Source organism: Cheilinus undulatus, linkage group 8 (assembly GCF_018320785.1).
Source record: "Cheilinus undulatus linkage group 8, ASM1832078v1, whole genome shotgun sequence".
NCBI classification, from domain to species: domain Eukaryota; kingdom Metazoa; phylum Chordata; class Actinopteri; order Labriformes; family Labridae; genus Cheilinus; species Cheilinus undulatus.
The window spans coordinates 16,715,343-16,740,044 of NC_054872.1; the positions used below are offsets into that span (position 1 = coordinate 16,715,343).

At 37.7% G+C, this 24,702-nt stretch overlaps 3 protein-coding genes across 4 annotated transcripts; 2 read left to right on the plus strand and 1 right to left on the minus strand.

Moving 5' to 3' along the window:
* Positions 1-1,266: 1,266 nt before the first annotated feature.
* LOC121513207 (nuclear receptor coactivator 7-like) lies at positions 1,267-6,027 on the plus strand. 2 transcript variants are annotated; one of them, XM_041792794.1, is made up of 7 exons: positions 1,267-1,371; positions 2,564-2,759; positions 3,823-3,975; positions 4,064-4,216; positions 4,647-4,742; positions 4,876-4,949; positions 5,134-6,027. In XM_041792794.1, the coding sequence occupies exons 1-7, from the start codon at positions 1,346-1,348 to the stop codon at positions 5,270-5,272; spliced, it is 837 nt and encodes a 278-aa protein (XP_041648728.1). In that variant the 5' UTR covers positions 1,267-1,345; the 3' UTR covers positions 5,273-6,027. The 2 variants fall into 2 exon arrangements, with proteins under 2 accessions (XP_041648728.1, XP_041648730.1); XM_041792796.1 differs by lacking the exons at positions 1,267-1,371; positions 2,564-2,759 and adding an exon at positions 3,144-3,247.
* A 5,828-nt stretch (positions 6,028-11,855) lies between these two features.
* hint3 (histidine triad nucleotide binding protein 3) lies at positions 11,856-20,431 on the plus strand. The gene is made up of 5 exons (XM_041793880.1): positions 11,856-12,005; positions 14,748-14,865; positions 15,988-16,057; positions 16,518-16,644; positions 19,380-20,431. Exons 1-5 carry the CDS (start codon positions 11,862-11,864, stop codon positions 19,425-19,427), a joined length of 507 nt encoding a protein of 168 aa, XP_041649814.1. The 5' UTR covers positions 11,856-11,861; the 3' UTR covers positions 19,428-20,431.
* Positions 20,432-22,377: 1,946 nt separating this feature from the next.
* Positions 22,378-24,344, minus strand: si:dkey-29b11.3 (actin-binding Rho-activating protein-like). Its single transcript, XM_041794176.1, has 2 exons — positions 24,211-24,344; positions 22,378-23,798 (listed from the first exon to the last, which is right to left on the minus strand). The coding sequence occupies exon 2, from the start codon at positions 23,785-23,787 to the stop codon at positions 23,254-23,256; it is 534 nt and encodes a 177-aa protein (XP_041650110.1). The 5' UTR covers positions 23,788-23,798; positions 24,211-24,344; the 3' UTR covers positions 22,378-23,253.
* Positions 24,345-24,702: the final 358 nt, after the last annotated feature.

A 24,702-nucleotide genomic window follows, 5' to 3' on the forward strand; every position in this document is an offset into this window, starting at 1 on the left:
AGTAAATAGGGGTTTAAAAAGTGGATGAAACAATTTCAACATCAGACCCAACAATACCTGGACACACTTTTCAGTTCTAAAGTGACGTAACTGTTAGCCTGGATGCTAGCACCAATGCTACAGGTCCAACACACATGCATTGACATCATAAATAAATCACAACTGTGCAGGCCCACTCGCTGCAGTTCCTTTACATTAGCTTTGAACTTTAGAACTTTGAACATTATCTTGCTGAAGGAAACATGTAACTTTCAAACTTTATTTTCATCAACAATCCTCATACGCCACAGACTTGATTTTGATGGAAGCTGTGCAATGCTAAATTTTAAGCTGAGCGACAAAGATTCGTCATCCTTGTGGTAGTAAATAAAAAATGAAGACATTCTCCTGGCAGAGCAAAGAAGACAAGAAGGCACATATAAGCTGCACATTGTGATTTGAAGGTTTGTTAATGATTTATAAAATGCAAACCAATAAACAACAATAAATAGTCAGATAAGTGGGTCAATATTGCTAAAGTGTAACACATGTTATGACTTTGTCCAAAATATTCAAGCTCACGTGTTATTGATACAAGCTTGATATTAAGAGTACAGACATGGCAGTGCTGTTCTGACAACAGAGGTAGTGATTATCTCCACTGATAACCTCGGTAAACATATTTTAGTTAAAATGTTGAAGTTTCAAGCTCATTAGACATACTTAAATGATGTTATTAATGCACCGACATGCAGAATCACGCAGAAGTACTAAGTAAGTAAATCGCTTTATTTCAAATGTTTATTTCAGGTTTTTAACCTAACGTGCTGCCTCTCAGCACAGTCAGTTTAACACAAACTGGCTGCATGATGCACGTGCTTCTGTAAGTAGACTAGAAATCTGACAGCTTGGCACACTGTAAAATTATAAAACTAAAAATCAGACAGTTTGACACATCATGAAACAATAAAACTGACAAATGCACATTCAGGAATTTCTCTTTTCATTTGAAGCCAACTCATTGGTCATTGTGCCATGCACTGAATTAACACAGTAAGAGGCTGAACGGCGGCCAAACTTAAGGACAGGAACACTAAACAGGTCAAGTTAATGTGTCACAAACTTTGGCTTTCAGGTGCCAATGTGAAATCTCTGTGTGAGGAGGTGCAAATCATGCAGCCGTAGGCTGTCCAGGGAGAAAGGGAGGGTTTTATTGTCAAAGGGGCTTATCTCAGCCATTGATCCTTGGGTATAAATGCTGCCGATGGTGACCGGTCAGTGTGGACATGCTGCTTCAGCACTGAGCTTCCAAACCATCTACTGCTCCCTCTCCTGACTACAACCAACACTTTCAGCTTCTGCAGACATGGGTGTCGCTTACAGCGTCGGAGAGTAAGTAAAAAGAATTATCAGGGGAATTTGTTAATGGTGTTTAGTTGAAACTATTTCTTTTGTTGCTTTTTAAAGCTAAATTATGCAAGAAACTTAGAGTTAAGACCTGCAAATTCCATTTCATTGTTAGAGTTTTAAAGCTGAACTTCTCAATGTTTCTGTGCAAAAGTAACATGGAGTATAACTTTTTCATTGTTTGGAGGAAAACAGCTGTTTAATTGTTGATTAAAAAGTGATTGAAAAGGATGTGTTTGCATGTGTGACAGGGAGAGGGAGGCAAAGACAGTGGGGAGGGGTGAAGGGGGAGCTCTGAATTGAGGTTCAGAAGGTCAGCTGTAAAATTAGGTTGGCTGCACAGAAGTGGTTGAGTTTGAAGGAATGGAAAATGGCAGCAGAGTCCAACAGAAATAACTCCAAGTGAGGTTCCTGAGTTTTCACTCGTGCCCTCAGTTAACCCTTTGTATGATTCATGCCTGGAGAATTCAGGATATGCTTCCCTTTTCCTTCCAGGGATGTTTCAACAAGTCCAAGTATTTCCGTTTTTTTTAATTTGATATCTTTATAATAGGGAGTATAGGTTGGGCCAACTGTCATTATCCTAAATAGGGTTTATGTTACATTGTCAGTGTAAGTCGAGGATAAGTCAAGTTAAAATGGTTCAAAATGCAGACTTTCTTTTTAAACTACATGACTTTCTTTGGGTTTTTAATGACTTTATTTCTCTGTGACTGCCCTAAAGTGTTTCAAAATAAATGAAATTCCCATTAGCCTCAGCAGGATGTATGACAGTAGGTTCAACTCTAGAGCTGGAATGCAAAAACTTGTTTGGCGCAATTGCCAGATTTCTTGTGAGAAAATCTCATTACATTTTGTATAAGCCGTATTTTCCTGCTAAGTCCAGATAAACAACGTATTTCATGATATTAGATGCAAAAATGCTTCATTTGCATGTAATGAGATACAGCACAGTACAAGAGTTCATTCTGACTGCACTAGTATCTAGTTTTACCCATTGTTTTTACATCTTACAAACAGGATTTTTCTCTGGACTTATCAGGTTAATATGGTTTCTGATGAGATTTTTACACACACACACACACACACTAAGTAACCTACGATTTTTTGCAGTATAGGCAATCAGTAATGTGGTTATCTGTAAGTAAAATGTGAACTTTGTCCTCTCCCTCCTCAGGGTCGACCACCTTTACACCTTCTTTGTGCAGTGGTCACCTGAAATGTACAAGAAGGGCAACAAGAAGCACCCCAGACCCCGCTACCTCATCAGGGAGACACATGCAAACCGCTACCTGGTAGTGGGGAAGAATAAGGTGGCTGTGATCAACAAGCTGCTCAGTAACCCCAGCAGCTGCTCTGCTAACAACTGGGAGGTAAGTTTTTGCAGAAAAAGAAACCCTGAAATGCCTTCAGTGGCTTTAGCGTAACGTCAAATGCTCCGCAGTGTAAATATTTTAAGCTAGAAATCATCAAGTATCCTCAGCTTACTGTAACCGAGGAAGTTAAGTGTTTGGCAGTCTTCCCAGACATTGTGGGAAATCCCTGTGCCCTTATATGGACATCCTGCTTGACGGCATCTCAAAACCGCACTTCACTTTCCTGTTAGAGAGAAAAGAAACTTTACAGTGGCGGAGCCGACCAATGAGACGCCTCTGAGTTCAAGTTTCCAACCAATGACGTTTCAAACCAAGAAAGTGAAAGTTACCAAGAGTATAAAACTGAAGGATGCTGGATAATTCAGCATACAGACATGTGGTGCAACAGAATACGGAGCCTAGAGAAATCAGGAACAATGAAGCTGCTGCCAGAAAACACCAGAGTGCTTTATTTTGCTAGTGACTGTCTGGAGCCCTATGTCCAGGTAGGACTAAAATGCTGCAAATTAACATGTAAGGGGATGATTTGAATTTCTGAATGAAAGTATATTTTTTATCTGGGGTAAAAGAGTTCCTGTTAGGCTGGTGCATTTGTCTTATTTCTAGTCCAAACATCTCAATATACTAATATGTGGGAAAAACAAACAAAATGTACTCATTAAGTGACCTGAAATGAGATGTACCAACATATTTACATAGCAGTTATCACTAAAAGAAATTCAGGCCTTAAATTTTATTATCTTTATGTTGTTAAATATTTTATTTATCTGGATTTATCAGAAGCAGCTTTTTTATTGACATATTTTCCAAAAGAAAGGAGAGCATGATTATTTGTTGTGATAGTTTGTTTTACTGCTCCTGAAGTCTGCAGCCTCCGGCTCTATGAATGTCTGAACTTTATCTTTCATGTTTGCACTTACTGCACATGCAACACTGAACAAACAGGTGTCTAATTTGAATGGAAAACACACCATAAGTAGAGCATGTGAGGAAAATAACAGTATGGAAGTGTTTGTAGACCTTTTCTAACAGACTCGCTGTATTTTGTGCCTGCTTTCAGATCATCACAGTACAAGAAGCAAAGCGCCGCCTCAGTCTGTCTAGCTCTGAGGACTCTGAGGCAGACGATCCTGAGTATCAGGAGGAAGACGGGGATGTGCCCCTTATGCTGGGCGATGACAGCCAGCTGCTGAATGACCATCACATGAAGAGGGTAAGTTATTACCACCAACATTAACAAACACAAACACTTTAATCCTTTTTGGTTACATCTTTTAATGGACAACTTGTGTTTTCAACAGCTTGCTGCTCACATGCCTGCCAGGACCCAGGGTTATCCGTGGCAGCTGGTCTACAGCACGGCCATCCACGGCAGCAGCCTGAAGACTCTGTACAGGAACATGGCCGGTCTGGACAGTCCGGTGCTGCTGGTCATCAAAGACATGCACAATAAGGTTGGCATTTTTTTTCATTCTCAAACACAGAAGTCTTTCAGTTATTATTTGACATTAAAACAAGACAAGGAAGCCATTTACATAGTTTACTGTAATTGAGTAGCAGTAAAATCTGGCACAAAGCCAGAGAAAGACTCCACATTACATCCAGACTTTGCAGATGTATTGCATTATTATAAAGCTGTACCTTTGATTAAACAATGTGGTGACAGATTCATTTTTTCTTGTTTTTCACTGCACATGAAGTAGAGGTTATATTTCTTTTCAAAAGTAACTCCTCACATGTTTTACTTTTACCTAGGTGAATTTATTTAAAAGTTAGTTTTATTTCAACTAAGTCCATTTTAATAAACTGTACTTTACTTCAGTATTATGGTCTTGCAGTCTCTCTGGGAATGCTTTTGTTGATGTGTTGTCTCTGTCTTTCCAGGTGTTTGGTGCTTTTTCTTCCGATCCATTCAAAGTCAGTAAATACTCCTATGGCACTGGCGAAACCTTCCTGTTCAGCTTCAACCCTGAATTTCAGGTAAGAGTGGAAAAATTTCTGATTATCCCTTTAACACTGTATTTCTTTGTAATGAAGAAAATTGTATTATTCTTCCAGACTTGTGCACTACTGTAGTTTCAGTTTTAAATAATTCCCCTCCCTGTGATTCCAGGCGTACAGATGGAGTGGTGAGAATTCCTACTTTGTGAGTGGAACCGTGGAATCTCTGCACATTGGTGGAGGAGGGTAAGTTTCCTGGTTGTTCATTAAAAACTTAGATGTACTCACCTGAGGAAAAGGCGGCATTAACGTCTGTCAGTATCATAAAGTCATGAAAAGCAAGGTTGTAAAGTAGTTACTCTATGTGGGATTACAATGTCTGTTATCACCAATGACTTTTAACAAGTTCCCTCTTTTCCTCCCTCCCTAGGGGTGGATTTGGCTTGTGGCTGGATGCTGATCTGTACCGCGGTGCAAGCTTCTCCTGCCCCACCTTTCACAACGCGTCTCTGTCCTCACAGGAAGACTTCATCGTACAAGACCTCGAAGTCTGGACTGTGCAGAACTGATAAAGACAATCTAAAAAGACGAGAGAAAAAATGAAAAAACCCACAGTCTGGTCAGGAGTTACAGAACTTCATGACTGAGAGGCTGTACTCGCCTGGTGAGCCATGACCTGATGGAGCAGCTGCTGTTACCCTGCATCTGGCTTGGTTAGTCCACACAGAAAGAGAATGGAGACCATCTCAGATTCACAGCCTGGACTCAATGTTCAGGTTGGGGTCCTCTGTGCCTGCTGAAGATCCACGTGGCTAGAATGGAGCCTGCAGATCTGAGTCCTCCAGCCAGTCACCACTAACCCCATGTTCAGTTAAAAACTGGCACCTGAAGCTATAAGCCCTCCATGGCCTTTCATTGTTAGAGAGAGCATTATAGTGCAAAGTTCAGTGTAACATTGTTGGACCAAATGTTTGAAACCACTGGAGGCACATTATGAATGTAAGACACATGCTTTATTTTCCTTAAAGCAATGTGGACCAATTAGGGAGTTTTTAAATGTGTGTACAGAATGTATGTGTGTTTTAATGTATGTAGTCATGCTTTTTTCAATGTGAGGCACATACTCAAATATAAATATTAAAAAATGTAATTATTTTGGTAGAAACACTGTAACAGGAAAGGACCAAAACAAGCCTATTTGGACTCTAATTGTATTTTTTTCTACGTGAAGTCTGTGCTTATATTCCTAATTTGAAGACGACTGTTTGACAATGGAGAACAGTGACTAAAGCTTCAAAATAAAAGTTCAGAATTGCACTATAAACAAACACGTATATGTGATTTTTAAGGGTTTTTGAGGATTTTGAAGGTTGCACACCTTCAGTGAAAGTGAGTATTGTACTCAAGTAGAAGTACTCTGGTCAAAATGTGCTTAAAAAGATATAAAGTACTGGTCTATGAATCTACTCAAGCACAAGTAAAAAGTATTTAATTTAAAGTTTACTCCAAGCACTATAGCTACTGAGGAGTTGTACGGTAAAACATGATCTTTCCTTGGTGGCAAGACCAACACACAGTAAATTTACCAGAATAAATATGACTCCAAGTGAAAAAATTTTACTCTGAAAAATATTACATTTGGTCTCAGTCTATTTGGACTAAAATTAACTCTGCTTGCAGAGTAATGAGTTATTTTTAGTCTAAAAAGTGTTTTTATTTTTCTCTTAATGATGATTATGTTTCCTCATAATGAACAAAATCAAATCTACAGCAACTGACTCAATACAGAGTAATACAAAATATAGTTAATACATTATAAAGCTGTTTTGACTCAATACAGTTTTGTATTTATTCCTTTCAGAGCTGTTTTTCATTCCTTATAGAAATGTTTCCTACTCATTATAGAACAATTTCTTCTCCATACAGAATTGGGTAATGCTTATGTAGAGCCATATCTGAAGCAGGCCGGAGGCAGGACAGGGGGACGTGGCAAGGCAAGATGAAGCAACACCAGCTGATGATTTCAGCACTGTAGAAGAGTTGTTAACTGACATCACCTCAGATTCAACAATATTATTGCTGTTCTAATCCAAGACGTGAGCATTTTGGAGTAGAGTGATAAAGGAGCACCTACTGCTAGGCATGAGAGCCTTGAAATTATTATTATTTTTTCTGCTGTTGCGTCAGTTAGACAAAAACACAAATCAAAAGTTGGACATAGAAAATAAACTGACTGTGGCAGCCTCACAACTGCATCTAGGACTCAAGCAGATCTGTAGCACCAAATAAGCCAACAATAGTCACTGAAATTATTGCAGGATTCAGTATATATATTTTAAAGATGATTAATAAGTTCTTATTTTTGGGGCATTGTTCATTTTCAGAGAGCCACATTATTAAAACTTAAGTTTTTTAGGTTTTATGATGCAGCAAATTCTAAAAAAAAAAGGAATTTGTAAGCAAAAATTGTGAATGAGTGTGTTTATAGTATATTTTCATGTTTTCACATGCTCATATGTAAGGTGAGGAGTTGGGGGGGGGGGTCTGAAAATATTTTTATCCACCAAAAGGGGATCTGACAGAAAAAGTTTGGGAACCACTGCTCTAAATAGATTGATTTTACTCTTTTTATGGAGCTTAATTTTTCTCTTAATAGATAATTCTGCTACCTTTCCACCTATAAATGGAGGAACATGCCTATATAAAAGTACTAGACATAGTGTTCTACTACTAAAGACATAATTGTGATTACAAAAACCCAGGAGCAGAGCACGAGATAAGGAAGTGAGGGTTAAGAAGTTTATTATACAACAAAAGTGCAAATGATGGTGAGCTGGCTGGTGGCTGACAGAATCACTGGCAGAGAGATGGAGATATTGCAAAAAATAAAAAAAATAAATAAAAAAAGAGGACAAAAAGGAGTTAGAGAAGGCAAAAAAAAAAGACTCACTGAAAAATGACTAGATTTAAGGGTTAAAGAGAAGCCAAATTACCTGATAAGATGCGGTAGTACACTGGTGCCTAAAAGGCCATCACCAGGTGGGCAGATCTTGATTGCTAAGATTGGTTGCAGCTGGGACACCTCAGGAGCTGCAGCCGTGACCGTCCCTGAGTGATAGTAGCTGATTTAATAAGAGTGGGCGTGGCCGAAGTTTTACTCCAGCAGAATTTCATCTGTGTTTTTACTCAAACTCTGGCAGTGGCTGGTAATACATACACTAGAATAGATTAAATATTACTTTTGTTGTAAAATATTTTTAACTCTGAAAAAATGATCTCCTGCCAGGTTGTTCAGGAAAAGTTACACCTCTGTAATTAAGTAAAATACAAGGCAACATTGACATTGTTAATTGAACTCATATAGGGAGGAATTCAAAACTTTTAAAGGGTCTATGATCCATCCTTTAGGAACTATAAACTCTCTTACTCAGTGGTTAACTTCACTTATGGTGCAAATGTCTCACATCAAAAACAACAACAATCCACCAGAAACATGACAAATGAACCATAGCGAGGACCACTGTACGACAGACAAGACCCAAGAATAACTAAAAACATGTAAAACATTTCTAAACACTCTGCCCAAGGGCATGATGGAGAACTCCACTGTCAAATAACTCCAGCACTGAAGATCATTTCACTCAGCTCAGAGTTCAAATGTTTGACCCTGAGATATCAACACTAGTTTGTGTTATTCAGGGATGTGATGTGGAATTATTCTCTCATTGTGTGCTACTGTGGAGTCAACAGATGTGGAACAAAGGACACGAGTATTGCACTCAAATAAAAGTACAGTTACTTTAGTTAAAACTTACTTAAGTAGAAGTCAAATGACTGATTTCAGAATGTGCTCAAAAAAGGGCTGGAACAGAGGGGTTCTTAGACGTACAAAAATCCAATACTGGAGTGTTTTTCAGCAACAAACTTCACAGGCATGTTTTGGGGACCTCTGAGATCAATATAAACTTGTCTTAAAGGGGTAAAATATGTGACATTTAACAGAAAGTAGCAGGGCTCCTTTAAAGTAGATATATCTTTAAAAATGTCTTTAGATGTTTATCTGTGTTTTATAAAGCTACTAAGATATTCCCTTTTTAAATAAAGTATATTGGTTTCAATTTAATAGCTGTGAGGAGACACATTTGATCAAGTAAAAGTATAATCCTGCTTAAAAAATGAGAACCAGCCTCACAGGTTTCCTCTGAGGTTTTATGCTGGTATTTTGATGAACCATGGAAAGAGGGCGATTCAAATTACTAATGAAACTTTCCAAAGTTTAAAGACATCCTCTTTCTGTTAAAAACAAACAAACAAAAAAACTATTCTCTGGAGGATTTTGAGGTTTGTATGTAAAACAAGTACCACGGAAAAAGATGCAAAACCACAATAATAACCAAATAGGTTGCAGTCACAGCAGGGTGGGAGGGGGAAAATGTATCTGCACTGTGCTGACTTTCACACACTGGTGGGCAAGGGGGTTGGTGGGAGGTGGATGTGGCTTTCCGCTAGGGCGGACTTTCATTGGAGAAAACATTTTGATTTTGTTTGCTCACAACATAGAAAAAAACCCACTGGAGGTCACATGCGGTATATCGTTCCATGGCTAAACTTGATGCACGCCGTTTAGTGACTTCAACAAACAGAACCTATAAAGTCTTCACCCACTGGGATGTTTTACACTTTTATTGATTGTATAAATCAGTCATGGTCAGTATGGTGTCTTGGTGGCCTCTCTCAAGTCTTCTTCCTGCATGGTCACTCAGTTTGTGAGGACAGTCTGATCTAGGCAGATTTGCACATGTTCCATATTCCTTCCATTTCTTGATGATGGATTTTTTTATTTTTATTTTTTTTTGTATCCATCCCCTGACTCATTAACCTGACACGTCAGATGGATTTGTTTCACACATCCATCTTGACAACTTTCAATACTAAGCATTTGGGAAAGGGCAGAGGATTTGAAAAGAACTCGGAGTGTGATTGGATGAACGTTTTGTCTGTCACATCTTTACGGGCCAATCAGAGCAACAAAACACGTGACGTAGCCGCTATCAAGGTGTGCGTGCGCAGCTACCGAGGAATAATGCAAAACATGGCGACTATAGACATGTCAGTACACGACTTTTGTCGTTTTTAAAAATAAAACAACTCACTGCTGTTCTTTGTTCTTCTTTTAACGAAGAAATGTCATCAAGTTCTGATAAAACTGGTGCTTTAGCAGCATCCACGCTTATGTCTTCTGCCACAGTTGCACCGGCCTCTTGTTGCTGCTTGCTTATGTCACGACTCTGCCTGAAAGTACTGCCCCTCGTCCCTGATTGGTCCTGTCACTTTCTATCCGGGCCCGAACGGTTCAGACGGGAGCTTTGCAAGATGGATTCGCCAGTGAAAAATAAGGAAATGGACGTATCCATCTGCTTTACAAGGTTACTGACTCATAATGTTCAATAACCTTTTCTCTGAGTTGTTCTTCATGGTGTGATGGTAGCGAGGAATACTGATTACCCAGTGACTGGAACTTCCAGACACAGGTGTCTTTATTAAAAAATTACTACTAGTAGCAAATGGCTGGACCTCTATTGAATTAAGTCAGTCATTTTAAAGAGGGTGAATATTTATGCGGTCACTTATTTTACTTAACCTTTTTTTTCTTTAATTGGCATTACTTTGTAGAAATCTGTTTTCACTTTGACATTAAAGAGGTGTTTTTTGGTCAACAAAGCCAAATTATGTTGACCATGACTGATTTATAAAATCAGAAAAATGGTAAAACATCTAAGGGGTTAAATACTTTTTTATAGGGACCGCTGAAATTGTAAACCATCTTACATTTAAGATGTGTCCACAGAAAGGAAAAAATAGTAAATAGATAAATAAATACAGTATCTAATCAATCAAGAACATTTGTTGAAGGCGGCTCATTTTCAAACAAGGTCCTTTTTGGTTGTGACTCACAGAGTCATTCATCTGTGTAATTTAAGAGGCAGGAAGAGTCTGCTGTGCTTTTTATTTCATATACAATAACAGGACATGAGGTATTGAATCAGCAAAGGCTCTTCCGGCTATGTTAATTACAAAACTCTGAGGTCACCAACCGCGCTTTAAATAGAGTTGAGAAACAATCCCGAGCAGAAGGTGTATTCACTTGTACCATTGCGTCATTGTGTGAGCACCTGGTTGTTAAAAGTGGTAAAGATGTCCAATTAAGCAATAAAATCCTCAACTAAAGGCAGTTCAACACCTAAGGAGGAGAAATTAAAAGGAACAAATTCATAAATCACAATTTTCAGAGCATGTACAAAGAAAGATATCTATAAAAATCTTTATCAGTAAGGATTTCTAAAGTCATCCTTTTACTTCACGCTGCATACATATATAAAATGTTATTTAACACCTCTTCAGTATTCATCATGAGGCATGTTAAACGGCTTTTCAATATGCCAATTTGAGTAACTGTGACACCAGATATTTTTTTGATTGGCAGTAGGCTAATGTGTACACTCAAGTCAAAAGTAATTTCTACCATTAACAATAATAGCAATGGGCTATAGTATCTGTTATTTAAAAACTCAAGAGTGCCTGGAATTGTGAAAGCCACAACACTGCCAACTCTTTTGTGGTAAATAATGATTATTCAGATAAAATGTTTTATTTTTTTATAGAAGTTATTTTCAAAGAAATATGTTCAGGGCAGGTTGGGGGACAAAAGACCCAAATAAACCAGTTTTGGTTCCCAATATGTCATTTTTTGTTTCACTTGCTGTGGTGTTGAATCAGGTATCGACATTGTTTGATTTGAATGACATCATGACAACTCTTTTATTTCATTTTCTGTTCCAAACTTCGTAATAAAAAAAAACAGGTTCCGTTCAGCTGTTAGTTAACTGGATAATTAATGTACAGTAGGAAATGAAAATTAATTTCCTTATAACGCGCTCTGAATGAATGGCAGCACTTGTAGCCAGAAAAGAATAAAAGCAGTTTTAACCTGATTGAATGGAGCTGAAAAAAATATTATGTTGAGCAGTTTCGCCCTCTAGAGGCACTTTTCTTACATTGCATCTGCAAATATCGACAATCCTCCTGTTTCCCCTGGCAGCTCGATGATCACTAAGATCGACTCATTAGGTCTTGGATTTGACAGGTCATTGTACAACAATGGCAGACGTTGATGCTAACGTTACTCAACCTGCTCAGGTTGAAATTTCTAAAACTAGCAGTGTACCTGCTGATGGCTATGAGAAGAAATGCATCTTCTGCAAGATTGTAAACAACGAAATGGGCACAGAGCTTCTTCTCAATGTAAGACTTCTGTAAAAATGAATTAATGTGGAGGTGCTGTCAGCTAGCGTTAGCCTGCTGCTTTTGTAAACAACAGAATTCTGTCTCAAAATTCGCGCTTATTTAATAATAAAAAACTTTATTTTTGATTTAGCTAATTTAATTGTAAAGCGGTTAAACGACCCAAGTATTGATACGTGACATGGTTTACACTTCATAGATTCGCTTAACTCTGGTTATTGTGTTTTATTGTTTATAATACATCGAGATAAGGGAGTTTACATTTTTACACCGTTAGTGTTTAGTGTCCTGTGTTGCTTGTTGATCTGGAATACCTGCCTCATATTTGCCAAACTTTCTGTGCAATAGTTTGATAGTTTTATATTTAGAGTCCTCAATAAGTCCAGTTGTTTTGAAGCACATAAACAGCGTCAACCTCATAAGACCCTGCACTGAGGGCATTTTATTTTGGCTTTCCTGCATCAGAGTAATCATTTCTGCTGTTAAAATTATTCAGACAATTGTCCAGAATGTCCATCGAAGAGGAATTTTCATGGAGTTAGAGGGAATTTGTTTGGATATTGGAAGGATTTTGCTAGGAATTTTCAAGTAGGCTACATTCAAGGAAATTTTTAGGATATGTTTGGATATTTTGGAGAATTTGATTGGTAGTTTTGGGGAAAATTTGCTAAGAAATGTATAAAAATATGAAAAATGTTTTTTTACATTTAAACATTTAATTGCTTATTAACCTTTTCCCATGGGGAAGACAGGACTAAGTCCAACTAAAAATGTAAATATTTTATGATCAAATTCTGGTGAACGACACATATTTATTTATCAAGGAGACTGAGTAAGAAGAGAGAGTCTTTTGCTCTTCAGTCCCTCCATGGGTGAAGGTCAGTGCTCATAGAGAGGACCAGCAACATACAAAGGTGTTTCACTGGGTCTAACAAACAGGTAAATCCAAGGAAGAAACTGGAGCACACGAATCATTTAATGCCGTTTAATCATGTGCAGAGGACTAACATTTTGACGCACACTGCGTCTTCATCAGAGTCAGAGTCTTTGACTTGTGATTCATGTGCTCCAGTTTCTTCCTTGGCTTTACCTGTTTGAAACACCTTTGTATGAGACTGAGTGAGACTTAGATTTCAGTGCTTGACTGCTGATCATTTAAAATCCATGATATTTCTCCACTGTGTTTAAAATCTGCAAAAACACAAGCAGAGATAAGGTGAGAGAGCACTGAAAATATGTCAGTATTTTCTTTAGAGAATTTAAAAACCAAGGTAACTGACAGATGCATCTCAAAAGACAAGCATATCATGAAAAAAGTTATTTTTTTCCTGTGATTTAATTCAAGAAGGAAAACTTTCACATATTAATCATCTCATAAAAAGACATTTTTTATTTTTGGTTTTTGATCTTGATGATTACGGCTTACAGCTCACAAAAAATCCACCATCTCTAAATATCAGAATATCACAAAACATCAGTCCAAATGCTCTTTTATGCATTTAGCAATTAGTTGGAGCTCATTTTGCACAAATTAGTGCATCTATGCGACATGGCACGGAGCCAGTCTATGGCACTGCTGGGGTGTTATGAAGGCCAGCTGATGGCAGCCTTCAGCTCATCACTATTGTTGAGTCTTGTGTCCTTCATCTTCCTCTTGACATTTCCCTAGAGATTATCTACAGGGTTCAGGTCAAGCCAGTTAGCTGGTCAATCAAACAAAGTAATACCATGGTCAACAAGCCAGTTTCTGGTCGTTTTAGCTTCACTGTGGGTAGGTTTCAAGACCTGTTGGAAAAGGAAATCAGTATCTCCATAAAGCCTCTCAGCAGATGGAAGAATGAAGGTCTCTAAAATCCCCTGGTATCTGAACTTGATAAAGCACAGTGGGTCAACAGCAGCAGATGACATGGCATCCCAAACCATCACTGACTGTAGAATTCACACTAGATTACAGGGACCTTGGATCCTGTGCCTCTCTGATCTTCCTCCAGACTCTGGGACCTTGATTTCCAACAGAAATTCAAAATTGACTTTCATCTGAACACAGGACTTTAGACCACTGAACGGTGGTCCAGTTCTTTCTCTCTTTAGCCCAGGTGGGCCACTGAGAACATTGTCTGTGGTTCAGGATTGGCTCCACACTAAATACAAAACACTTGTAGCCCCTGTCCTGGACCCATCTGTGTTGCTCTTGAAGCACTCGCTCCAGCCTCAGTCCACTCCTTGTGAAGCTCCCCTAAGTTCTTGAAAAGTTGAGCTGTGGTATTTTGCACTAACTGTAAACGTGAGAGAGAGACCTGGTGAACTCCAATGTAAAGAGCATGACAGTACTGCCAATGTATATAAATAAAAGTATGAGTAAATTGCTCAAAGTCATTAAAGGATACGGCCACTTTAATGCCTCAAATGCTACTAAAACTAAAGAGCATCAAATCTTAAGACTAAGGCTAAATTTAAAATAGCTACAAAAAATCAACACTGTACCTGAATCACACTCCATCTGAGGGCTGCAGTTTGTGAATCACAGCTGCAAGAGGCGTTAACAAGCCTAAAGAGCATGGATTTCCATGACTTAAACGGTTGATTTATTAATAATGACCAAAACTCAAATGTTTTCTCACAAAGATAAGTTGAAGTAATATTGCACTACAAACCCTTTTATATGTCACCCCTTAAGCTTATTTGTTTGGTAATATTTGCAGATGTATTCATTTGTTTCTGTTCTTATTTTGTCTCCTGCAGGATGAGGAAATCTCATGTTTCAGAGACATTAAACCTGGAGCCCCGCACCATTACCTGGTCGTTCCATCCAAACATGTTGGAAACTGTAAATCGCTCAGCAAAGAACATGTACCTTTGAGTAAGTATAACTAGATCATCACTGACAAGATTGCACTATGACAAAAATATACAGACATCTGTAAATGTTCTTGTCCTCTTCATGTGAGCAAACAGTTCCAATGACATCGTATCATTAACTTTTACTGTTACTGGATTTTACATATCTATTAAAATATACTGAAAGTGTATACCAAAAGCACCTCCTGTTTGATTACATGTCAACTAAGACTGTCACAATTTCAGATACTTTAATAATTTTAAATTCTACATGTTTAAAATGGATACATTTTTCATAATTTTCAGTATCAATTGTATTGAAAAGTACCTGTAAAAAATCAATTTGATCTTTTTTTCTTAATCAAAAGCTGATGTATGCATCAAAGAAGAGAAGGAGAACACTGTCTAAATAGTACAAGTAAGCTGATTAAATTCAAAGTAGGTATCTAAACATTAAAAAGGTACCTGAGCAGTTTAGTCAAGCATGGGGTGTCTGCCATCCCAATTTTGTAACTGGAAACAAGAACTTCCCCAACAGATGGTGCCTAGAACTTGTACTTTAGTTTGTACTGATCTAGTTTGATTTTTGCTAAGAACATGTATGTTTTAAAATCTAATATAATGAACATGGTTGCTGCTACTTCTTAAAAAAATCTTTAAAAATTAATTTGGACTTTTGGAATTGAAGGCTATAAAAAGTCTTAAAATGCTTTATTTTTATTTGTGGGAGGTCTGAAATTCAAGAAGGAACTTTGGTTAAGGTCTGTCATCATCCGATCTTCGCTGTCGAGCTAAATTAACTTACATTTTTATAAATATCACTATACGTTGTACTGATAGAAATGAGGCATTAAATGTGCCAGAAATGTGTGTGTTTATGACCAAAAATGTCTCAGTGCCATATCGATTTACACTGTATAAACAGTGCATCAAACTAGAGAACTTAGCTCTGAGAAATCTCACACGCCTTTTATTAGTAACCATTTGCAACAAAAATGGTATTTATATTTCCCACTTCAGGTCTTTTAATTCTTGAATTTAAATCTTAATGCTGTGTTGGAACCCTAAATGAAAATCCCAGTGTGATTTCAGTGTCAAATGCATGTTTAAAAAGAAAAATTTCTCTTTTTTTTTCCACTCCCAGTACAGCGCATGGTGGAAACTGGGAAGGAGATCCTCCAGAAAAACAACGTAACAGACCTCAGTGATGTCAGGTGGGCTTTATTCAGTGGTGCTTTTAGCTGATCGTTAGCAGAAGGTCATACTTAATGACATTTTCTCCAAGGAAGCATCCACAAACATTTTAATGGAGGCAGCTTATGTCACTTGATATCCTCAACCACAGGTCAAAGTTCAGCCAGAGATTTCTGTTTACACATGGTGACTGATCTACATGAGGTGAACTGCCTCTTTGTTGATAATCAGTAATCATCACTTTGCCTGTCTAGACAGAAACTCAAGCAAACAATGTAAACAATGAACTGTATTTACAGAGCTAACAATAGTACTCGAATGTAAACTGCTGTATTATTGTTGAAACAGTTGCATAACTGAGTTGTTATCATACTTTTGTAACAGGCTGCTGCCATCATGATGTAACAATTGAGAGAATCCTTTCTGTGGAGAAGAGTGGCCACTTTCAGTAGAAACTTTTTCTTGTTTGTCTTTCTGCAGGTTTGGTTTTCATTGGCCTCCATTTTGTTCTGTCACACACCTCCACCTTCACGTCCTGGCACCTGCCAGTCAAATGGGCTTTATGTCCCGCCTCTTCTACAGGGTCAACTCTTATTGGTTTATTACGGTAAGCCTTTTTTGTTTTTATTTAAAACCCTACAACCATATATAGTTTAATGATGAGGACTAATTACGCCCATGTCAGAGATCACATCCTACCGACTGTACAGTCTGCTATGGGGAGCAGACACCAGTTTGTAGTGCTGTCTGAATTCTGAGTGAGCATTGTTTCCCACAATGCTTTTTGAAAAGTATTGGACAACCAATGGTCACTATCCCTGCATTATTCACCTTCATGCATTTTAGTGTAAAGCTTTAATGGATGGAAAGTGACTTTTGACTTCGCTGATACACGACAAAAGATAGGAGAGACACCAGTGTAAATACAGAACACAGGAACACCTCTTTAAGACTCCAAACTGACATTTTCATCAAAAGATGGAGCCCAGTTATGGCCATTGTTCTGCAATAAGACCACTCACACCTCTTGTACACCGAGACGCCTCCACAGAGTGGAAGCCTGCAGAGAGTTCATACCAGAACACATACACAACCACCCTCTTGGACTTCCCTCTTTTCTTTTCTTCCCTCTTATCATATATTTCCTGATTCTTGATTCCCTTTTATCTCTTTTTATTTATCATTTTATTTATTAATACTTTTTTATTTATTTATTTGTTTTAACTAAACAAATTAATTGATTTATTTAATTACTTATTCTTTGTATATTTCTACTAAATATGCCACTAAATCGTCTGGATACAGCTAGAAATTGTAAAAGAAAGTGTAAAAGGAAAAACTCAGATGTCGAAATGTACGTTTTATGTGTGTTACCAGTTTTGTAATAAAAATAAAGTAAAAAAAAAAAAAAAGAACTCAGGAACACATGACAAGTTAACATTTAGAGGCATTTTTATTGTAAGAGCTGAAAAATAAAATCTGTTTTATCAACGTTCAAAGGATTCACAATTGAGTTATGTTTTTCCTTAGGATAATCCCGCTTATGACACTGTTGTAACATAAACTCAAAAAATGAAAATGAAAAAATGCTCAGGATATTGTTAGTTATCAGCAAAATCCTGCAGCTATTTACAGTCTCAGTCATTCCACTGTTTTTGCTGTGTGCTGTTGCCGCTGTGTGTGTTTTTTACATTAAAAGTTTGAAATGTATGTGAACAAAATCTTTTGAGATTATAAACTCAAAAGTGTTAAAAATCCAACCACTGTTTTCAGTTAAGTTTTTTCTAAATTTTGACTTAACACTGTTGTAGATTTCTCATTTTTCAAACTAGAAAATTTTGCCTTTCTAATGTCAAAATGTAAGACTTTTTACATAAATAAATTTCAAGTTTTTAACAACTTTTTAAACCCTGAAATTCTTAGTTTGTTTTCTTATAAATACACGACTCAATATTAATTATTTCTTTTTTTTAAAACAATTTTAAAGCAATAGAAGGTGATTTTGGCCAGGGACCAACTATATGTACCAATGTTTTACAATGTCAGAGCAGATAGGGCCCCCTACCCACCCTGAGATATTTGGCACCCCCCCTCAAAAGTCCCTGGACCTCAGGTTGGGAGACACTAATTTGCATCAAAGTTGCCAACATTTAGATTTCAAAATATCGAAGCTTAGGTGGGGGACAGTCGAAGGGGTGCCAAGAGATGTGCCTCAGTTCCTTCCCCAATAAAATCTGAGGTCTATCATTATATTTCCTGTGTACTGTATCTTTATGCACTTCTTCAGCATGAAGTTTATTTATTTCTATTTAACCTTTATTTAGCCAGGTTAGTCCCATTGAGATCAAAGATCTCTTTTTCAAATTGTCTCTCTGTTTGTAAAGATAAAGACAAAACCATTGAATTCATTTAGATATTTTCCTAAATGTTTTTCTTTACTTCCCACATGACTTTTAAGATTAGTGTCATCATTTAAAGTCTAAAAATGCCCATGCAAAAATGACGGAGAAGTTTCCTACTGTATTTTAGATCACCCAGATTTAAATCTGTTTTTTTTAACCAGAAATTCAACATACGAGTTTGTACTTATATATTATCAGCACGGCTTGAAATATTGAACATGGTTTTAACAGAATAACAAGATAAAGTTTCATAATAATGCAGAAAAGGGACACAGACAAAAGTGTGGATGAAAACAAAAACAAGCTGTCTTGTCCTGTCATTTCGGCTAGCTTGCTCCTTCATTCAGCTCTTGTTTTGTCTTGTTTTGTCTGTCCACTCGTCTGTCACTTCTTGAATCAGATTTTGGGTTTCCAGGTCACAGGGACAGAGGGGTTTAATTGTTATGTAGTTTTAGATTGTTTGTGTTTTAATGGGATTCATGTCCATCACTTTGGTATCCTGAGGAGTTTTGGCAAGTATGATTCACATTGTAAATGTTATTACAGAAGAACATAAAAACAGGGAATTGTTGTTGCCAATGTGGTTCAGAAGTTTAGAGGCCATCGGTTTAAAATCACTTTCATTTCTGCTTAAGCAGATCTACACTCTCATTCTGACATAATTATTGGCCACTTTTAACTTCCCAAAGGACCATGAATGCTTTCCCTCCTCTTAATTCTAAAGTGGTCTGATTTGTAAATATTTTGTTGATTAACTAGAGTTCGCTTCGAATAAGAGCTGTAGAATTTGCAGTCAAGATTTGAAAAGACACATTTATTCCCTTGTAGACCGTCACCCTGAGTTAAGGCAGTGCTGTAGTTTTTGCAGGTGGAGTTTAATGTCAAGCAGTACCTTTGTTGGTCTAACTTGTGTGTTTCCACCTCTGTAATCATCGTACAGGCTGACCAGCTGATCGAGCTTCTGAACTCTAAAGGAGAGACCAACTGACCACCTGCTTTGGATTCAGTTTTTTTAAAGTACCTTGCTGTTTTGAAGGGACAAAAACATTCAACAAGCAAATGCCAGACTGGACTACACTCACTGAGCTGCTGTCTGTTTTGTTGCAGCTGATGACAGAATTTTCAACAGGTGACGTATTTTTAACATGACATGAATACTCAGGTTTTAAGTGGCAAAATGAAAGTTTGAACAATGCCATTTTCCCACTCCATCTAACTAGATATGTCAAACAAATTAATGAGTTAATGAGTTTATAAAAAAGGAAATGTAATCTCTCTCCATTTATCCCCTCTGGAATATGTGCATGAACATAATGGACCAAGTACAAAAGCAAATGTGTTTCAGATATAGGAAAAATGTTGCAGTTGATTTGGTAAAATTGAAAGGACTAAAGATGTGTTGAAATGACTTGCATTATTTGTTCATTGCCAGACACACCAAAATAATCAATATACTAGCTGATTTGTTGACATGAAGATTTCCCATAATGCTTTTCAGCTCTGAATGTATGCATGTGCTAATTAAACAGCTACAAAAGGCCAGTTTATATAACTCATATAAATGATTTATCAATAGGCTGTATACACTGAATCACTCTAGCTAAATGGTCAGTCTCTTTACTGAAGGGCATTCTGTGTGGTAGCTGACATCTGTAAAAGCGCAGACTGACATCATCATTTATTATTAATATCTCTGTCCATGGAAGCAGTAACGTCATCTGTAATTTATAGTATACTCTGATTTTTAATTAGCACTGAAATATAGTGGGATATGGGTTGATAGATGCTAATTTGCATTTAATTTTATATTCTGTGGAATTCTGTTCAGATGAATAATATGAACTGACTGCTAAATGTGTGGATTGAATATTTATGTGATGCTAGATATTGTATATAAAGTATTCTAAAAGAAAATCATTCTGTATGTACTGTAAGAAAGTGTATGCACTTTATAAATCAGTTAAGTTCAGAATAAATTATGTATTGCTGCTTCTCAGTGTTTACATTAAAGTAAGGTATCAGCTTTCACTCTCACTTCTAGTTATCAGTTTAACTATACCAGTCTGCTTACATTTTTTTCCAGTAAGAATTACTTTTATGGAAAAGCAACTATATGAAAGATTGCTCAATTCCATGTGGTCTTTGGGTGGTTTGATGAGAAATGAGAGGCTCCTTAAAGTCTTTGAGATCAATTTGTACCTGTATGTTTTTCATACATGAAACATAAAACTGATAAATCCACTCACCCTCTAATGAAATTAGCCACGTATTTCAAGAAATGAGGGATCACTTTGCTTAGTACAAAGTAATTCCCACACATATGCTGAATTTGTTCAAGTGTGTGGTCCTTACTTGACAGCTTATTTATAAACTTGCTACTTCAAATTCACCATGCACCCACATGCACATTATTGATTATTGACTATAAAGCACCTGTTGGTCATTCATTCAAGGCAGGGAAACAAAAACTCTATCTTTTTACTGTAGGCAGTATTTCAAAGGCTCAAGGATGCAAAAATGTTTTTTTTTTTTAAATGGGCATTTTTACTGGCCTACAAATTTATAATATGAAAGTGGGGTTTGTTTTCTTTGCATGAACTATTTGTCTTCACAAGTGGACTATATATAGTCTTTACATTCTCATAATTTTGATGAACTCTGCTGTTTACATGACACATGGTGGAAACATGTTACTAAATGAGCTACAAAGCTGCATAAAACACAGTGCTGAACACGATGGAAATCATCACGCAGGAACACAGTCTAAATTTTTACCTGGAAGACCCCAAAACAGACTGCATCTTAAGCTGGCCACACACCACAAGACTTTAAGGCCAACTTTTGGCCAGACCCCCCACCCAAGTTTCTCTGACATTGTCTGTGCGTGGAATCTAATCTTCAAAATCATGACTAGTGGGGTGTAACTACTTATGTTCATAAGCATATTGGATTGCACATAAAAAGAAGAGGAGTAGCAAGCGGACACACAAACACTAGATCCAGTTGAGCAGCAGTGCTACAAGACCTGCCAGCTTCTTCTTCCTCTCCCTAGCTTATCCTTGCTGTTTTTGAAAAGCCTCTGGATGTGAAAAGGAGGGCTGAAGACTTTACAGATACTTATCAGAAGCTCAGGCTTCATTACAACATCCCATCCTGTGTTTACATGGACCAGTCTGGTGTCCTTCACTGTTGTAAATGAGTTGCAATTTTGCACGAGTAACCATTGCACCAGCTGTTTCTTAACAACTATGTGATGGTGTCAAGGCACACTTCATCAGTCACACTGTTATTGTACTGAGTCAGGACCTCAAAACTGAAGTACTAACCAAACCCTGAACTCTGAACTGTTAAACTCCTAGTTACTACAGACAGCAGGTGTGTGATCTGCTTGATTTGTCTAGTGTGCGTTCAGAGGATATTAAGATGAAAAATACTTTTAAACTGTCCTTACATCTGTGTACTCCCATGTGTTTATTGTTGTTCAAGAACTGAACTAGTGTAGTGTGTGGCCATCTTTACACATCAGTGCAACTTGTAAACCAGACTTTAAAGCACATCTGAATTCTGACAGTCCCAGCCACATGACAGTGCAAACAGCTGGCCAATACAGCTGAAAGAGCCAGTCATTTGCTGTGGATTTAAAGGAAGAACACCATCTGAGCTGCTAAGGTGATCAACAAACCAGAGGACACACACGCAGGCTTGATCAGCCTGTGAAGGGGCCTGCCTCAGCAGAGAGTGTCTTGTGATAAATGGCTGAAATACCCTGTGATGCTGAGGTACACAACTGATGGTGTGTCCATGTAGTAGCATTGTCAGTTGGCAAACATCTCCAAATAACTCCCAGGAGTAACAATTTTAGAGTAATCCCCCCCCCCCAAAAAAAACAATTTCAGGCACAAGATTTTTTTTTCTCACTTTAAGCCCTGTACTTTATTTCAGTCTGTATTTAAATACAATAAGAAATACCTTTACATTGATAAATCTTCTACTACTACATGCATAATAATTTAAAACATATAGGCAATGACTTATTAGCAGCAGGTATTATGGCATAGTGATTGGTGATCAGTGCAAAGTGTGTGTGGTTTTGGCTTCATCAAACCAGTACTGTCAGTTTCTCTTACTTTTTTGTGCCACAGTGTCAAACTGTAATCAGGTTGGCTACATAACAAAGCACACTTGGAGTAAAAACATGATCCGAAGCACTCTAGCCAAGTTAGGTCAAGTTCATCCTATAGCAGCATATTGTCTGTCACAGGCTGACTCATGTTCTCTTTGGATTTGTTTCAGGGTCATTAACAATTCGCAGCTCGACTCCATATGAAAAGCTAGCTTGGTTAATGAAATAAAGAGGATCGTTTTAACCAAGACCTGAGCTATAAGCTTTCACTGCTGTTTTTTAAATGTGGGGTGTGCGGTGACACGATATGACATAAATACACAAAAAGTTAAATTTTTTTTTTTGTAATCAGCCAAGTCCCCCATAATACAAGGTTGGGCCATTCAACCTAAAATATATACACTTCATAGGCCATTTCTCTCTTATAACAGGATTTTAGGTCCTTTTGTAGTTGTTTTATGCTTTAGTTTAATAGATGTTAAACAACTGAATACTTCTGTAATTTCTTATAACTGTGCATTAGCACCTCTCCTCACCCATGTTGATTTATTGTGATCAGCCCATTTCACAGATGTATTTTTGATTCAAAGATGCTATGATAAGTGCAATCCTGCTGGTGTCTTCTTCCATGAGGTAGCTCTGTGTTGCAAGTCACTTGAAACAAGTCATTAGCTGCTTTCCAAGCTTATTGTCACTGAAGTAGGATTATAACTACATGATCATCCTTTCCCTGCCACAGCATTTCCCCCTCAAAGTCCACCAGCCTCTGCTTCCTTGCTCGCAGAAGAATCCCCACCAGTTTATTAGAGATGCTAACATAATGCTCAAACAACTTCCCAAATTCAACGGCAATCACCAACCCATCACTGTCAGCTTTATTTATCGGCTCTCCAATGTCCCTGATCACCTCACACAGCTCCTGTACTTCTCTGCCTATGTGTGTATGAGCATCCTTCCCTCTCTGCTCTGTCATGGATCCCTGCAGAGGCCTCCCATAGTCATCCTGTCCCCTCTGAGGGACAACCACACTGGTGGGCCTGGTGTTGTTGCTGAAGGGGTTGTGCTTCTGGTACTCCTGGTGCTCATGGGACCACTTCTGCCAGTTCTCTGTTAAACCTTTCACAGAGCCGATGGGCGCCGCAGTGTCATCTCTTAATGGGGCAGGAGCCAATAACATGTCTTCATCAGTTTCAGGGACGGTGGTGCTCTGGCTGTTTGTCCCCATCACTGGTTGTGCTGTGGGGAAATTAGAAAGCTTTGATTAATCAGCCATTTCTGCATGTAAGTATACTTCGTAGGATATTTACGGAGGGATAGCTCTGTTGAAATTAGTTTATTTTTCAAAAGAATCTAAAATTATCTTTTGGCTTTAGGATGTTTAATTTCTAGGGGTAGGCTATTGTGATTCAATTATGACTACTGCAGTAGAGGGTTAAGGGTTAAGCATTGCTCAGCAGTTTTAAACCACAGTCTGAACATGTCATTGTAAAACCATAAAAATTAAAGACAATAAGAGATAACAAAATGAATATCAGATTATTATCAAAACTAGAAGTTAGCTTTGGGAGTACAGTAAATGCATAGTTTAAACAAGCCTAAGTACAACCTAACAACGATTTAGACAATGGTTAAACATGATCCAACTTACATGTCACACTCCGAATCAATCCTCTTTTCACCTGCAGTTAATTCTCATTCTATCCAAAGTTCATGAAAGCTGAGTACTTTTACTGTACGTAAACTACTTACAACTTAACAATACAGCAGCACTGCTGACTGCAGCAAGAGTCTCGGTCCTTCTCTGTGCTGAGGCAAAACCACTGCGATGGATACCTGAGCCAGCCAATGGCGTGTCAGAGGGAATCCCGGCAGCCAATCACTGATCAGATAATTTGACAAGGTGTATCTGAAGTAAAGCAGATTACAGTGTGAGGAGGGCAAGGATTTATCCATTAAGGATAAAAAATGAGAGCAATTTATCGACACACGCGAGTTGGAGTATTTAAGATTTAAGGTTATGATTGTGGAAAAAAACAAATATGCTTCCAACAAGGTACGTAGAGTTTTACACAATGATAGTTAAAACCACAAATTAGCTGCATCTCGTGAGCAAGCAGGTTGCCCGACTCTGTGGGTTTGT